This window comes from Cavia porcellus, unplaced genomic scaffold (assembly GCF_034190915.1).
Source record: "Cavia porcellus strain 051 isolate PalLab524CR breed Dunkin Hartley unplaced genomic scaffold, mCavPor4.1 scaffold_1, whole genome shotgun sequence".
Lineage (NCBI taxonomy): Eukaryota > Metazoa > Chordata > Mammalia > Rodentia > Caviidae > Cavia > Cavia porcellus.
Window position 1 is genome coordinate 229,334,079 of NW_026947484.1, and position 16,431 is coordinate 229,350,509.

Genomic DNA, 16,431 nt, shown 5'->3' on the forward strand with positions numbered 1-16,431 from the left:
TGGCCTGATAAATTTATTGGCTTACCTTCCAATTCAGTCTTTGTTCTATGTACACCTTCCTGAAAGTTCCAAAATAAAATTTATTGTGGATAATTATCTTTCAGTTCAGATTTGTAATTTTATGATGAGATTTTCCACTGGGTTTTCAGTTTGTTTTTCTGCTGAACATCCTCTGTGTATCAACTTCCTTTTTTGTTTTTTGAGACAGGGAGGGTCTCAGGTGATGAGGGCCAGGCTGACCTCAAATTCAGGTGTTTGAGAGTCTCTCCAACCTCATTCTCTGAGTATTTCACTGCACAGGTATAATTTGGAATCTACAAAGGACTGAACTGAATCTGTAGGTAGATTTTTTGGGTATACTTCTCTGAGGCCTTTCCAGGATTTCAAATTTCCAGCAGTTCTAGAAGGCCAACTGATTCCTTAGCCCAGAAAGATTGCTGATTTCCATTCCCAAATGATCTGTACAAGCTGGATATTGTCTCCCTGGTAAAAGCCTGTTAATGTGGATCTCTGACAGTACAGGATTTTGTGCAGTTTCCACCTGGATTTAGTTACTCTCTAGAGCCTTCTAGTCATTACTTTCTACATTTTGTTCAGAGTTTATGAATGTTACTGACAAGAGTTACAAAACACTTCATTATCAGACTGAAACCTGAAAGTCAAGTTTTAAATTAAAAAATTCAAGGCAAAATAAAGTTTATAATTTATTTACAATGCATGTAGGATAAAAACCCACTTTATGCAGCTATACCCTTTAATTCATTTTTTTCTGGAGAAGTACAAAAGATCAGATTAAAACTGAGACAAGCATTTAAAGAAAAATCCTTTAAGAGTCCAAAAACAAACTGTAAATGGTTTGTTTTACCAAAAAAATTAGTTTTTGTACAAAATATGAAGAATTTTACACTATAAACAAAGACTGTTGTATATGTACTTAAATTAGAATTCTATCTGATTTTTCTCCAATTCTTCTTGAGCACAAAGCATATAGTATTTGCAAGCCAGAAAGTCCCTCAATGGGCAGACTGTCTCAGAAAAACTGTTATCCCTAATAAACAGGAAAGATAATACAGTATGTATTCTTTCCTTTTGCTCAATATCAATATCTAATACCCCAATAATTTTTAGTTTACAAAATTTTGCCATATTAACATAAAGAACACACTAATGCTTAATATTTAAGCATGATCATTTAGGGAATAATGCAACACAGAGCTTAACACAGTGTCTAAAATGTTACAATCTAATAATTCAGAAAGCCTTAGCAACTTCTGTCCAAAATGATCCCATACCGCCTACCATGTCATTATTCTATTTTCTCCTGTTATGTCATTATTTTATTTTCATGACCTTTCTATGAAAGAAACACATGCTCATGAGAAAATCTGGTTAGAGTAAGTCATAGAAAACAGTTCTCTAATATCAGGTGAACATCAAACTTGACACTCAAACTTCTGTACATGCATGGATATTCATACAGCAATATAATTTTAGCCTGTTTATGATAATATTAAATTGACTTTTATAATCTTTTAGCATTTGAAATTTTTATTATCTAAAAATCTTCCCAATAGAATAAGCGTGATAATCTTTAAAAAGCCTATATTTAAGAAGTCGTTTGGAATTATAGAGTCTTCTGATTGCAGTTATCTAAATGTTGATATTTTAATTCCTAAGTGGAAAAAAATGAAATTTCATGACTTACTGAAAAGGTTTTTAAATTTCCCCAGTTCTTCTAATCATATATACTTTATCACCACTCTGTATTATTTTGTAACTGATGGTTTAATACTTGATACCTGCTGGGTGTGGTGGTCTATGCCTGTAATCTCAGCACTGGGGAGGCTGAAGCAGGAGGACTGCTATGAGTTCAAGGCTGGCCAGGGCTACACAGTGAGTTCAAGGCCTGCCTGAACTACATGGTGAGACACTGTCTCAAAAAAAAAAAAAAAAAAAAAAAAAAAAAACCACACAAAAAAAGATACTACCCATGACCTAAAATATGTATAGCTCTGGCTTTAAACTTCTTCCCTTATCTCAACTCTCTCTTTTTTTTTTTTGGTACTGGGATTGAACTCATGACTGTGCACTTGCAAGGCAGGCGCTTATGCCACTGAGCTAAATCCCTGGCCCCTGAACTCTTTATTTTTATCATCTAGGAAATTAAAGGTTTGTGATTAAGGAGGTATGATTTAAGGTATGGTGACAAATAGCATATGATACTAAGGATTCATATGTCTTCTATATTTAGATTAATTTTTTAACAAGAGCAGAAGTAAAATCAAAGAGAATGTATGTCTTTGTTGTAAAATTTTTATCTAGTGGGGCAAATGTACTTTAAGGTATTCTCTCAAAACATATTTACTAAATGAAGTCTCTGTTACTACTACAAAGTTATTCTTTCCATTCATGACATTTTACATAGCATCATTAAAGCACCAAAGAAAATTCTGTAAACCAACTTTTAACCAGTAAACTAAGGGCAAATATCCATTTGCCTTTATTACAATATTTTAAAGGCCATGATATGCATCTCTACTTCCTACAATGAACATTTTTATAATAAAAATCAGGCATATTTATACAAACAAGAAACAGAACTGCTGTACATTTTGGAGAAACTAGACATACTGACCACAACTCTTTGTTAATAAAGTGAGCACAAGAAACATATAAAATCTATGCCATGTATATAAAAATCCAGTATTTTAGCTTCACTGAGGGGACTCATAATTATTAAGAATAAAATATGGTAGTTCCACTGGCTTATAATTATCCTGTAAACAGTAAGAAAGTGATAATAAATTAGAAATTTTTATCTCCTTTGTCTTATTTCTTCTTATTTCCCTTGTCTTGTACTGGAGCCACTTTATAACCGTTAAAATTGGCTCCTTTGAGTATCAGAATTTAGCAGAAAATGAATTCCAATTGGAATAAATTAACAGTCTACAGCAGATTCTTGACACATTAGGAGAAAAAAAATACTGCAGTTCATGAAAACTGATCTACATATTATGTAACAGAGAAACTCAACCTTTAAACCTGTTCAGTTTTACCAGATTTGCTTTGTTGCTATTATATTGCTTTCTAAACTATTTGGCAGCGAGGTAACAGAAAAATAAAAACATAAAACTGTTTAAGTGTCTGTAGAGTTACGAAGAAAAAGCCTCAAAATAGCCTTTTCCTATTGCTGGTTGGAAAAAATTTCATTTGGCACGCTGGATTTATAAGAGGAAAAGAAAAAAAAAGAAACTTAAAAAGTGTTTGGTATTCTAAACACAGGCAGTTAAGAAAAACATAGGAAAGGAAAATTGGAAAAATTACTACTTAAGAAAAAACAGAAGATGGACACCCACAGGCTTTTGTGTCTTCTACCATTCACTGTCTCTGAAATACTTTTACCTGCAACACAATATACAAATTATTATTTACATTACGTTTATACTGGTAAAGAAGACCAGATTGAGTTTTCGTTGTGCTCTAATTTAAGTGCCCATTGAGATACCGTGACCACCAAGGCAAGAAGGCCTTAAACAACACAATATTCCATTCACATTATATATTGTTTTCTTGTTCAAGTTTGGTACACAAGTAACTGTAAGACTCTGGAAAGTCCTGTAAACTTAGGTTGAGTTTCTGTAGCTGATAACTGTTCGCTGAAGATCAGATGCTTCCCTCTTGTTAAGTAAATGCTCTGCAGGCTTACAAAGGCTTTCTTTAAACGGTGGTATCGCCAAAGTCCTTGTTCCAACGTATGTATGCTTCTAAAGTTTGAGGACTCACGCTGCGTTTTATTTTTTTCAAAGATTCAGTGAAGTCAGATAATCGAATATTTCTCATCTAGATTATTAAAAAATACATGACACACGAACACATATACAATAGTGGATTAAACTGATAGTATAATGTTATAATAAATTTATAGAAATTATTCTTACTCATCATTTTAATGTATCATTTTAATGTATTTTTATACTACTATATATTATCAAACTTACTACCTAAGACACCTTACAAAAGTAATACAGTAGTTATGTTTCATTTCCTAGGCACTGGATTTTCTTCTTTTTAGTAACAGGGGAGCTAGTTCAGGGCTTGACACAAGTTAAGCAAACACTCTCATGCTGAGTTACAGCCCTAGCCTTTTGAAAGATTTTTTGCTATGTTGGCCCTGGGGCACATGATCCCAGAATTTAGGAGGCTGAGGTGGGGGGGGGGGTGCCATAAGAGGCCAGTTTGGGCTACATAGTCAGTTCAAGGCCAACCTCAACTACATAGTGAGACCCTGTGTACCAAAACAAACAAACAAACAAAAAAGTTGGTGTTTAAACTTTGAAAAAAGGGTCTTGCTGAGATCCTAAACTGCCTTAAACTTGTAATCCTTTTGCCTCAGTTTCCAAAGGAAGTCAGATTACATACAGGCCTGTGCTACCACACCAGGGAGGTAATTAACTTTTTTTTTTTTTTGGTACCAGGGGTCGAACTCAGTTCCTCTTACTTGCCTCTTAAGCGCCAGGCAGGCGCTTAGGCCACTGAGCTAAATCCCTGGTGGTAATTATTAACTTTTTCTGGAGTGGTACTACAGATTGAAACCAGGATCTCTGTAATGAGTGAACTCCCCAACCCTTTTCTTACTTTTTATATTGAGACAGGTTCTTGTTAAGTCAGTAAGTTACCCATGCTGTGCTCTGACTTATGATCCTCCTGCCTCAGCTTCCTAAAATGTTGAGATTTTAGGCGAGTGCCAACATGGCCAGCTGGATATTTTAAGGCAAAATGTTTTGCCACTATAAAAACAAAACACTCAGAAAATTTCACAAAATGAAGTAGGAAAAATAATCCCACACAATTCTGCCATTCTGCTGTTCAATTGGCCTGTTTCCTTTCAAATCTTTCTAGGTAGCTTTGGAATCATGAGATTTTACATTAAGTCTTAGTTATCGTAAGCATACTCCTGCTAAATTCACACGAAGTTTATTAGAAAGGAGAGAAGGTACAAGAAGCACATGAAATGTTAAAGGAATTACTGTTAACTGTACTGTATAGCAGACTATGCTCGAATCCAAAATTTTCTAATATGAGTATTACTTATCAGGCCAATGTGATGTCATATGCCTGTGATGTCAGCACTGAGGAAGGTTGAGGCACAAAACTGCAAGTTTTAGTCCTGCCTGGACAAGCTAGTGAGACTATCTCAACATAAAAAGGGATCGGGATGTAGCTAAATGATAGAGTTCTCCAGGGTGGCCCAACTGGAACTGCACAGGGAGACCTGGTCTCAAAAAATATATACATACATACATATGTTTGTAATGCATTTTATATTAATTTGGTTTAAAGACATTTTAAATTGGCTTTGGAACTGTGAGGAAATTCTGAGTCAATGAGTCTATCAGGATGTAGCTAAATGGTAGAGTTCTCCAGGGTGGCCCAACTGGAACTGCACAGTGAGACCTGGTCTCAAAAAATATATATATACATATGTTTGTAATGCATTTTATATTAATTTGGTTTAAAGACATTTTAAATTGGCTTTGGAACTGTGAGGAAATTCTGAGTCAATGAGTATATTTACCTAAGAATTATTTATTGGTGCCAGGAATTGCACTCAGGAACCCACACATGTTAAGTACATGCACTGCCACTAAGCTATACCCCTAGATCAGCGGTGGTGAACCTATGGTATGTGTGCCCCAATGGGTTGTTTGTATCACTGAAAGCAATAAACGGTTTGCCATCACTGCCCTAGACCTAAGTATTTTACAGACAAAACAATGTGGCACAAAACGACCTGTGTTAACAACTGTCACAGTATATATCTTTGTGAAGGATCGCCTGGATGACTTTCCTTACAAGAAGAGCAACTGTCTTCATTTAGACTAAACCCGGCCCTATTTCCAGGTATTGATCCACTCTCACAGTTGCTCATCCCTGAGCCACTCCCTGCTTCCTGAATGAATAAAACCTGGGTATGCTTCAGAGTCTCAGAGGAGATATTCTATATATAGTGCAGTTCAGGCTGGCTTTGAACTCACAGCAATCCTCCTGTCTCAGCCTCCTGAGTCTTGGGATTACAGGCGTGTGTCATCACTCTTTATTAATAAAATATAACTTACAGTAAAATAGTGATTGTATTGGATTTGGGGGGGGGTAATCAGGGATCAAACTCATGACCTTGCGCTTGCCAGGCAGGCGCTGAGCTAAATCCCTGGCTGTATGGGTTTTATAAAGAGAAAAATGTAAAGATTATTAAAACTAACAAAATATACAACAATTAACCATATAGGGTATTTTAAAATTTTGTATACAGTTTTCTATAACTTTTGTTTCATATTTAATATATTTGATAAAAAATGACTTATTAATCACTATGCGTTTTCTCTATTAACAAAGACCAACAAAAGGGACTAACAGCATAGGCCCCATATTTGGAAATGAAGCAAAATTAATTTTTCTGGTTTCTAGTAAAATAAACTAGAAAATTTCAGACACACAAAAACATTTTCAGTCTTATAGAGAACCAAAGCAAAGAAAGGATAATTATAAAATATACCTCACTGGCAGACATATTCTTCACCTGTTCTGGTTTCAGTTCTGTAAAATATAAGAAGGCATACTTTAAAAAACAAAAGATTATTAAGTTAAATTGCTTAAAGGGAAAAATCAAATACAACAGTAGCTGTCTAAATGATCATATTAAAAGAGATACATTAACAGTGAAAGCAAATACAATTTATAAATGTTTACACCAGAATAGGATTCCTCCTGAGGAGTAAACTGGAGAAACTGAATTTCTTACATAATATCCAAAAAAATTGTTTACAAGTTTGAAAGTCAACTTAAAAGAATGCAACTTGTTCTTCACAAAAGGCCTTAGGGGCCGGGGGTTTAGCTCAGCAGCTTAAGTACCTGACTAGTAAGTGCAAGGTTGTGAGTTCAATTCCTGGTACAACAACAAAAAAACAAAACAAACAAACAAACAACCACCACAAAAGGCCTTAGGATTGGTTTTTCTTTTCTTTTTTTTTTTTTTTTGTCTTTTTCCTTTTTATTGGTACCAGAGATCGAACTCACAACTGCCTGTTTGCAAGGCAGGCGTTTATGCCGCTGAGCTAAATCCCCAGCCCCTAGGGTTGGTTTTTAACCCAAAGCTGTTGTCTCTTCAGAATAAAATGTTCTAAAAAAATACAAATGATTTTAGATATTAGCTATTGCTTTTGATCCACTTCAGTAAGAAAATGTGGCCTCTTTCTCTCTTTGCAATGTATCTTATGGTACTGTACTACATTTCAAACCACAGTTGATTACCAGTAACTGAAATAAAAAGGAAAACCCTAGATGAAGACTATTACAAAGGAAAATGTTTTTGTATGGTGTAGACTATGCTACTATTATTCCCTACTACTCTATCACAATGAATTAAATCTAACCTAACCTAAAAACTAAGCTGTGATATATTGAAATCAACAAATTATTTATCTCAATCAAAATATAGCAATGAATGATGTATTTTGCTGCAATTTCATACAAGGAAAATTTCTTTACTTTAGGCACATTACTTTAGGCACATTAATTTCAAATGAAAAAGAGCATTTTCTCCATTATTTTTATTTCTGCTTGCTTAAAATATTTTCTTGGGCTGAACATGTAGCTTGGCAGTACAGCACTTGCCTGCCATGCACAAGGCACTGGGTCTGATCCTTAGCACTGCAAAATAAGCACGGAAGTTTTCTTTCCTCCTTTGAGTTTCCCTTCTAGAGAAGTACAACTGTGACTAGAACAGGAGTCACGGTCCACTGGTTCATTTACTGTTTTCATATAACTTGTGAGCAGCAATGGTTTTACTTTTTTTAAAGTTTGTTAAAAAAATAAAAGCCAAGCGTGGTTGTGCATGCTTATAATCCAGCACTTGGGAGGCTGAAGCAGGAGGATCACTGCAAATTTGAGGACAGCATAAGTTCAGAGCCAGTCTAAACTACATATGGAGACCCTATTTCAAAAAACAAACAAACAAAAAAGAAAGATGATTATGATTATGCAACAGAGACCATAGGTGGTCTACTAAACCTGAAATGTTTATTTAAGGAATTATAGGAAAAAAGTTTGCTGATCTTTAGAGACTACTTTGTACCATGTTTTCTAATGATAACAGCTTTACTACTTTCATACAATAATAAAAAGGATCTCTCAGTGGAGACTTTTATAACTTCTAAAGTGGTATGGAAAATAGCTCTACTGTCTTCAGCTCCTGTACACATACCTCGGATAGGTCCCAATGCTGCATCTTTTGCCAAAGCTGTTAGGTCACTTCCTGAGTATCCATCAGTCATTCTAGAAAGTGAAGGGAAGAAACAGCAAACTATTTTCATTTTTACAGAATAAAAATCTCCACAAAATTGAGAAGATAGGGCTGGGTATACAGCTTGTGACACAGCACCTGCTTGGCAAGTGCAAGGTCCTCAGTTCAATTCCAGGTGGTCTTGTCCCCCTTCCCCCTGCCCCTAATTAAAGAGTATAAACAAACTTTTGCCTTTGTCAACAAGCTGACAGTTCTGTGGTTTGATTTTAAAGGCACAGACCCATTTTTAAAAAATGAAACAAAATGTAATGACAACCTTTTAATATTTCAACAGTTCTTTTAGACATATTTTATAGGTCTCATTGTTTTTGGGGTTCTTTTTGTACTGAAAACTAAACTCACAAGCTCTAGCTTGCCAGGCAGGCACTGTGCCATTGAGCTATACCCCCAGTCCCGGTCTCATTTAATTGTAAACATGTCTTCTGGAAAGGCAAAATCTACAAACCATTGGTGATCAATTGACACGTAATCACAATTACTTCTCTGTAAATTAATTAGTCTTTTTATATTGGCAGAAAAAAGTCACTTGATGGAATCAGCACCAATCAAAGTAATTTCTTTCAATGTAGGACAGAAACAAAAAAGTGCCTGGCATGTAAGATGCTGAAAAAAAAAAAAAAAAAGAAAGAAAAAGAAAATGAAAAGCACAATAGAGGGGGTCAGGATGGCAGCCAAGAGATTATCAACAAAAATGAACTAGTGCAGAGAGGCAAAGAGTGAGAGGAAAATAAAACAAAAAACGGCATTTACTACACACTATGTTAATAACCTTCAAGAGGAAATATCATTAGGGAAATTCTTTATTGGACTGAAAAAGAAAGACCTCTATAGTTCCGACTATTTGTTCTTTTCCTATAGATACCTGGGGACTCAAGTGTTCTTACTAATATTACCCCCATTTACAAACTTGTTTAAATACGTATTTTCAATTTGTTTGGTGGTTCTGTTTTGTTTTTGAGACAAAGTCTTGATATGTAGTTTAGGTTGGTCTTGAATTCACTATGTAATCCAGGCTGGCCTTGAACTCAGGGATATTCTCCTGCCTCAGCCTCTGAGTGTGGGATTATGGGTGTGTGTTACCATGCCTGGTTTAAAATACTTTATTTTGTAACACTTTGTAAAGTCTAAAAATCTTTGGGTGCATCTCCTACATCCAGTTTCTACTTCAGCACACTTGTAAGACACAATGTAATGTTAATCAGGATCTTCTGAGGCCTCTGCTCAATGGCACCCCAACTTGGGCTTGTGGTAGAATCCAGTTTGAGCAAGAGTCCAGCTTAGTGAGCTTAGTAAATATGTCCTCCCATAGGTACCTCACCATCCTTGACATCTAATCACTCTAGCCTGCCTTCACCAAGAATTCTGTTCAGTCTTTCAAGAACTCTTTTTGTTTCCTGTTAGTAATTTTCTGACCTAACCTACTTGACTTCCATTTTACTTCTTGACTATAAACGCCATTTGTCCTAGCTGGAGCAAAACTATCTATCCACCACTGTAAGACCCTGCTGTAGTGCCATCCTATCCTTTTTTGGTGATGTGGGGGATTGAATCCAGGGTCGCTACACTAAGCTATACCTCCATTCTTTTTAATTTTTTATTTAAGCCAGAGTCTTCCCAGAGCATTGGGATTACAGGTGTGTAATGCTGTACTTGGCTATCACGGCCCTTCTTGAATAACGTTCCCTTACTGTCTTAAACTTTTTTAGAATATGAAAGTCCAAACAAATTCTACCTAATACAAATTTATATGAAGATATCTGTTTTGGTGTGGGGAAATATGAGATGCTTTGAATTTCTAAATTAAAATCATTTATAAATTTTATTTATAGAAAGAATATTCTACCATCATTAGGTATTTAGGTCAAGTCTAGTAAAGCCAAAAAAATGGAAATTGAGATATTATATATAGGAAGAAGAGGTTAAGAAAAGGTAGAAGAGGTAGAGAATGAGACAGGAAGTTTTGTGACAAATTACTATCTCATACGTTTAGGTTATTTTAAATAACACACAGATAATTCTTTACACAAAGAATAAGTACATAAATCAAATATAAAACCAAATCCAAGGGCTGGGAATATAGCTCAGAGGCACAGCACCTGCCTGGCAAGTGCAAGGTCCTGAGTTCGCTCCTAATACCAAAAAATAACAACAACAGAAAACTTACTGTAAGGAATATTGCACTAGGAAGCTGGACTGGGGATACAGCTTCCTGGTACATACAGTATGCACCCAGCATGTATAAGACCCTGGGCCTAATCCCCAGGAGAAAGAAAATTCCAGTATTACTCACCTAGCAAGTTGTGCTAGTTCTTTTTGGGTCAATGGACTTCCTTGTTTACATAACAGATTTTTAAGTAAAAGCAGTCTTGTCTGAAAGAAATATTAAAGAATTATCAATGTAGCCTGATTGGACTCATAATTATCCAAATTAATGTTTATCTTATTCTTGAGGTATGGCCTCACTACGTAGTCCAGGTTAGCCTTGAACTCCCTGTGTAGCTGACACTGGCTGTGAAGTCACAGCAATCCTCCTGCCTCAGCTAACCTAGTACTGGGATTACAGGTATGTGCCATGCCTGACTGTAAAAGTAGTAACTGTTTTTCTCTATTTATAGAGTGCAGACTGGCCTTAAACTTATCTAGCTCCGAATGGCCTCAAACTCATCCTCCCAAGTAGGCCTCCTGCATACTGGGGTATCAGGCATGGGTCACCATGCCCAGCTAAAATTAATTCTTAGCAAGCTAAAAATTGTCTTAATAAAAGAACCAGTAATCAGGTTCAAATCTTGTCACCTAGAAGCATTACTCTTATCTGCTGAAGTTAAAACTCACCTATTTTTTGAGAGTTTTTGAGAGCATTAAAGAAGATAATCCTCATAAAGCACCGAGGAAGTAGCAGTTGTCACTGTCACAAATGTTGCCCCTTCATGGTATATGCCTATAATCCTAGCATTCAGGAGCCTCAGGCAGGATTGCCAAGAATTTCAGGCCAGCCTAGTACCTACATAGTGAGGTAAAGGCCAGCCTAAACTACATACAAGACCTTGTCTCAAAAAACAAACAAACATACCTGCACTAGGGAACCACACTTTTTTTTTGGATCAGGCCTTGAACTCACAACATCATGCTTGCCAAGAAGGCACTTATACCACTGAGCTAAATCCCTATCCTGAGAACCACACTTTTAAGAGTTTTACAGAAGTATTAATTTATATACCATGAATTCACCCATTTTAAGTATATATCTTACTTTTTATAAACTTACAGAGTGGTACAACCATCACCATAAAGCTGCAGATCATTTGTATTACCTTAATAAATTCACTCCTATTTATCACAAATTCCTACTTCTATACTTCGTCCTAGCAGACTACTGATTTGCTTTTTATTTCTGGAAAAAAGGTTTTTCTTTTGGCATTTCATATAAATTGAATTATATGATAGTTTTTGTTAGCATGTGGCCTCTTTTATTTAATATATATATATATTTATTCATACTGTACATAGGATTTATTGAAAAATCCTGTTCACTACACCACATTTATTTATTCATTTAGCAGCTGTGAAAGTTTTTCTCTGCACTTTCTGCTATCAATTTGGTTGCAACAAAAATTCTTGCACGTCTTGGTATGGGCATGCTTTTGTTTCTCTAAAGTAAATTCTCGCAAGGTTTTATGGCAAATTGTATGTATCTTTTTAATAAACATAAACTGTTCCAAGGTGGCTGTACCACACACTAGAAGACAGACTTCCTTGTTTACATAACAAATATCCTTGTCAAGATGCTAATTGTTTTTTAAAAATTCAAAAATACATACCTCCTCATTTGGTAAAGAGACATATACCCGTTTGATGAACCGCCTACAAAAATTCAAGAAATTTTAGAATTATAATTTTGAATTTAAAAGTAACTCAAGTAACAAATGACAAGAAAAAGGTTTTAAGTATAATATTTGAGGCAACCGAATGCATCTTATAAATTATCAATATAAAAGGTGTTTTTTTGTTTTTGGTTTTTTTTAACCTTGCTCCGACAGGATCAAACTTACAACCTCACTCTTGCCAGGCAGGTGCTAATGCTGCTGAACTATATCCCCAGTCCCAGTGTTTTTTCTTTTTAAGAGCTCTTTACTTAATGTTTGAAAGTCTTTAATTCAATAAATGGTTAACCATTATGTATGTATGTGTTCTTAACAGCAACAGTAATTTAAAAGTATAAGGAGCACAATAAAGACATTTATTGCATTGCTGAATCTGAAAATTAGAAAAATCAATGATTACAGAAATAAATACCAACTTAACCAAACTAGTATTTATGAAACTAATATATACGAAGGTTTGCATATGGTGATGAAAATTACATATGGGGAGGGCTGGAGGTTTAGCTCAGCGGCATAAGCACCTGCCTTGGAAGCAGGCAGTTGTGAGTTCGATCCCTGGTACCGATAAAAACGAAAAAGACAAAAAAAAAAAAAGAAAGAAAATTACATATGGGAAGGAACATACATTCAGGATCTACCACTGCAGATCAACGAAATGGCTATCAAGAGTTGCCTAAGGAGGTGGGGATTTAGCTCAGCAGCATAAGCACCTGCCTGGCAAGCGCGAGGTGGTGAGTTTGACCTCCCCCCCCGCAAAAAAAAACAAGGAAACTGGAGACAACATAGATTTCAGGTAATGAAACCATCACCTCACATTTAAACACACTTGTGAGGCCTGGTTCTGCAAACCCTGAGAGCCCTAACTGACAGCACAGGAACGGCAAGGAAGACAAGGCTGCACAAAGAAACTCAAAGACTCGTGACCTTTATAAGAAGGCATCAGTCAGTCTGGTTGGCTAACACACTGTTGTGCGGTGGCCAGTACTTTTCAGTTGAAGAAATCAACCTATCTCCATTTATGCACATGTGGAATTATCATCAGGTAGGGCTTCACACTGTGTGACTGACTGCTCATTAATTCAAGGTAGACATGGAATAACCCAAGACACCTGCATAGTAAGTCTTTTAGTTTTCTAGCCCTACCCACAAAATTCTTCCAAAACTACATTTTCCAAGAAAAATAAAGGAAATATTCAAAGAAAATCATAAAATAAAATGGAAAATAATTCCAGGGCTCAGCACCAAAACAAAAACACCAAAAAAGAGAAATCACAATGAAGTAAATAAAATGAATGACATGCACAAGAACAGAAGGGCAAATTATGACTAAATATCTTCCTGTGAAATGAAAAATTTTAATGTGCGAAAATGGCATTTTATGAAATAATGAGCTACAAGAGTTTAAGGAAATGACATACAAAGGCTTAAAAGAAAAATATGAAAAATATGAGAGATATCAGGAAAGCAATAAAAAAGAAAAACCACAGAAACAAAGATTAAAAAGGAACTAGCAAAAATGACATTAAATAGTAAGAAATAAATACAGCACAGTTGATAGAACAGAAAAGAGCAGAGCAGAGCAGAGCCAAGCAAAGCAAAACAACAACAGACCCAGAGTTCAAAAGAATTAGACAGGAATTACAGGTACAGCGACATAAAGATGCAGCACAATATGTATATAATTTATGTACAAGAGAAAAAGAGGATTAGGAAAGAAAGTTACAGATACAATTAAAAATGAATTTTCAAGGGGCCAGGGATATAGCTCAGTGGCACAGTGCCTGCCTGACAAGCGTGACGTCCTGTGTTTGATTTCTGGTGTTCAAAACGAAATAAAACAGAAAATGAATTCCCAAAGTTTAAATATAAAGAAATATCAAATCCTAGGAAGAATTAAATCAATGTATTTTTCAAGTAACTACACTTTAATAGCTGAAAATTTTACCCAGTGCCAGGTGCAGTCCTCTATAGACCAGTTCTCCTGATAGTGTTCTAGACCTTTATTTGGTTTCCAATAAGAGGCCAAAGAAAAGCATGAGGAATAAGAGAACATGTGATGTGTGAGACAAACACACAGATGTATGTGTTTCCAGACAAAGCTCCCACCTGAGAACAGCCTCATCGAGCTCTTGTGGTCGGTTAGTTGCACCCATTACAAGTACTCTGTCATCTCCAGCAGACTGTACCTACAAGCCACAAATATTTTGGGGGGTAATCTTTAGATAAAGAAATTTTTAAAAAGACATGTGTAATTTTAATTTGGGCCATCTTATGGGAAAAAAACCTTTATCAATACTTACACCATCAAATTCTATTAGAAATTCAGTTTTTAGACGTCTACTAGCATCATGTTCCCCTTCTCTTCTCTCACACAAAAGGCTATCAACTTCATCTAGAGGAAGCACAACAGTAAGACTTTAATTAACAGCCACCCTAGGTGAGTCACTTAAGAGTAACCCAGTTATTATGTAATAACTCAATGACTACAATGGATGCTACCGAGTTCATTAGGTATTCTTTAACCTAAACTTTTTCTTTTTGAATAATCTGTTGTACTATATCTCTTGCATTTGTAAAGAGAACTTTTACAAGTACTGTATTCAACTAATTTAGTTAGAAACATGTCCTTACCTATAAAAATTATAGAAGGTTGGAGTTCTCGAGCCACAGCAAAAAGAGCTCTCACCAATTTCTCGCCTTCTCCCACCTAAAATAAAGCATTGGGTACTGTTTTACTCATTAAGCACAATATTATTTTAGTCTTTTAAATTTCATAATTTCCAGTCTAGAACCTAGGAATTTAATTTCTCTTTCATGCAATGACCAAAGACTTGGTATAAAGAACTAGGAACTGTTACCGAAATCTTCCTTATAATTTCAGAAAATAGACTACTTATCATATGGCCTGGCAGGTACTTCAAAAAATGAAATACAACTGTGCTTTGTCTTATCTTGACACTGAAGAGCTATTACTTGGGGGTATGACTAGTGAGAAGATGACTAAAAGAAAGAGAGATGCTACATATTCTATAAGCACTAGACTACAGGGTATCTTTACAGAAGCAGGTAAGTAGGAAAGTCCTCGCCTAAACAAAACTTGTCCTCTTAGGGCATGCTGCAAACTCTTTCTCACAATTCACTGTCAATAAATACCAAAATATTTCTACATAGGCCAGGAGGACTATAAAAACTCTTAGAGACACTCCAGATACTCAACTCAGCATGAATCAGACCATTCTACATATCAAAGTATCAAATAAAGGGGTTATGAAGTCTATTACTGTAATAAAAGGGTCATGAATCTGTTGTAAAAACTCTTCTGCCCTCTAGGTGGCATTTATCCTTTTATTACAATTTCCTCAAAAACAAAGTAAGATGGCCATGTTGGTACATGCTTAAAATCCTAGCTACACAGGAGGTTGAGACAGGCAGATTGTAAGTTCAAGGCCAGCCTGGGCAACTTAGTGAGTTCCTGGTTCAAATAAAGAAAAAAAAAAAAAAGAGTTAGGCAGGAAGATGTTGCAAGTTCTAGATCAGCTTGGGCCACAAAGTAAGCTCACGACCAGCCTGAACAATCAGACTCTTAAAAACATATAAAAAAAGCCTGCTTGGGTTTGTTCAACCTCAAAATAATTGAAGATATGGATACCTGCATGTATGTTTAAGTGTATAGGATTGAAAACCATATTACTAAGTTTTTGCTGGATAGTTGAACAGAACTGTTTGCAGTCTCGCTGTCTGAATTCCCACTTTATATGTTCCACTTTTGTACCTTGAACAAATATTTGTAAAACAACAGTATGTAAACATCAACTAGTGATTTCTTACTGTTTATTTTTTCTTTAAACATATTATTTCTATCCATTTTCTGTTTTGTGTAGTCTTTCTTTAAATAAAAATTTTAAAAATAGGGTATATAATTCAAGGGTAAGGTGCTTATGCTTACTTTACACAAGGCCCTGTGCTCAAACTGGCAATCCTCCTGTCTCACTTAGTTTCCCAGAGTGCTGGGAGTACATGTGTGCACCACCATACCCAGCTGTTTATGCTTATAATCCTACCTATTTGGGATCCTCAAGTTGGATTGCAAATCTGAGGCCAGCTTGAGCAACTTGGTAACAATGTCTCAAAATATAAACAGGGCTGGTGATGCAGTTCAGTGGCAGAATGCCATCAGATTAAATCTTAAGT

At 35.6% G+C, this 16,431-nt stretch overlaps 1 protein-coding gene across 4 annotated transcripts in view; it reads right to left on the reverse strand.

Annotated features, from left to right (window-relative positions):
- Positions 1–691: 691 nt before the first annotated feature.
- Positions 692–16,431, reverse strand: part of Spast (spastin) — a 54,777-nt gene continuing 39,037 nt past the window's right edge. For all 4 annotated transcript variants that reach the window (XM_063230170.1, XM_063230165.1, XM_063230161.1 and 1 more), the window contains 8 exons: positions 14,872–14,947; positions 14,541–14,632; positions 14,347–14,426; positions 12,178–12,220; positions 10,650–10,729; positions 8,261–8,331; positions 6,554–6,594; positions 692–3,840 (listed from right to left, as the gene is read on the reverse strand). In XM_063230170.1, coding sequence (XP_063086240.1) covers positions 3,718–3,840; positions 6,554–6,594; positions 8,261–8,331; positions 10,650–10,729; positions 12,178–12,220; positions 14,347–14,426; positions 14,541–14,632; positions 14,872–14,947 — 606 coding nt within the window. In that variant the 3' untranslated portion in view covers positions 692–3,717. The remainder of the gene's footprint in view (positions 3,841–6,553; positions 6,595–8,260; positions 8,332–10,649; positions 10,730–12,177; positions 12,221–14,346; positions 14,427–14,540; positions 14,633–14,871; positions 14,948–16,431) is intronic.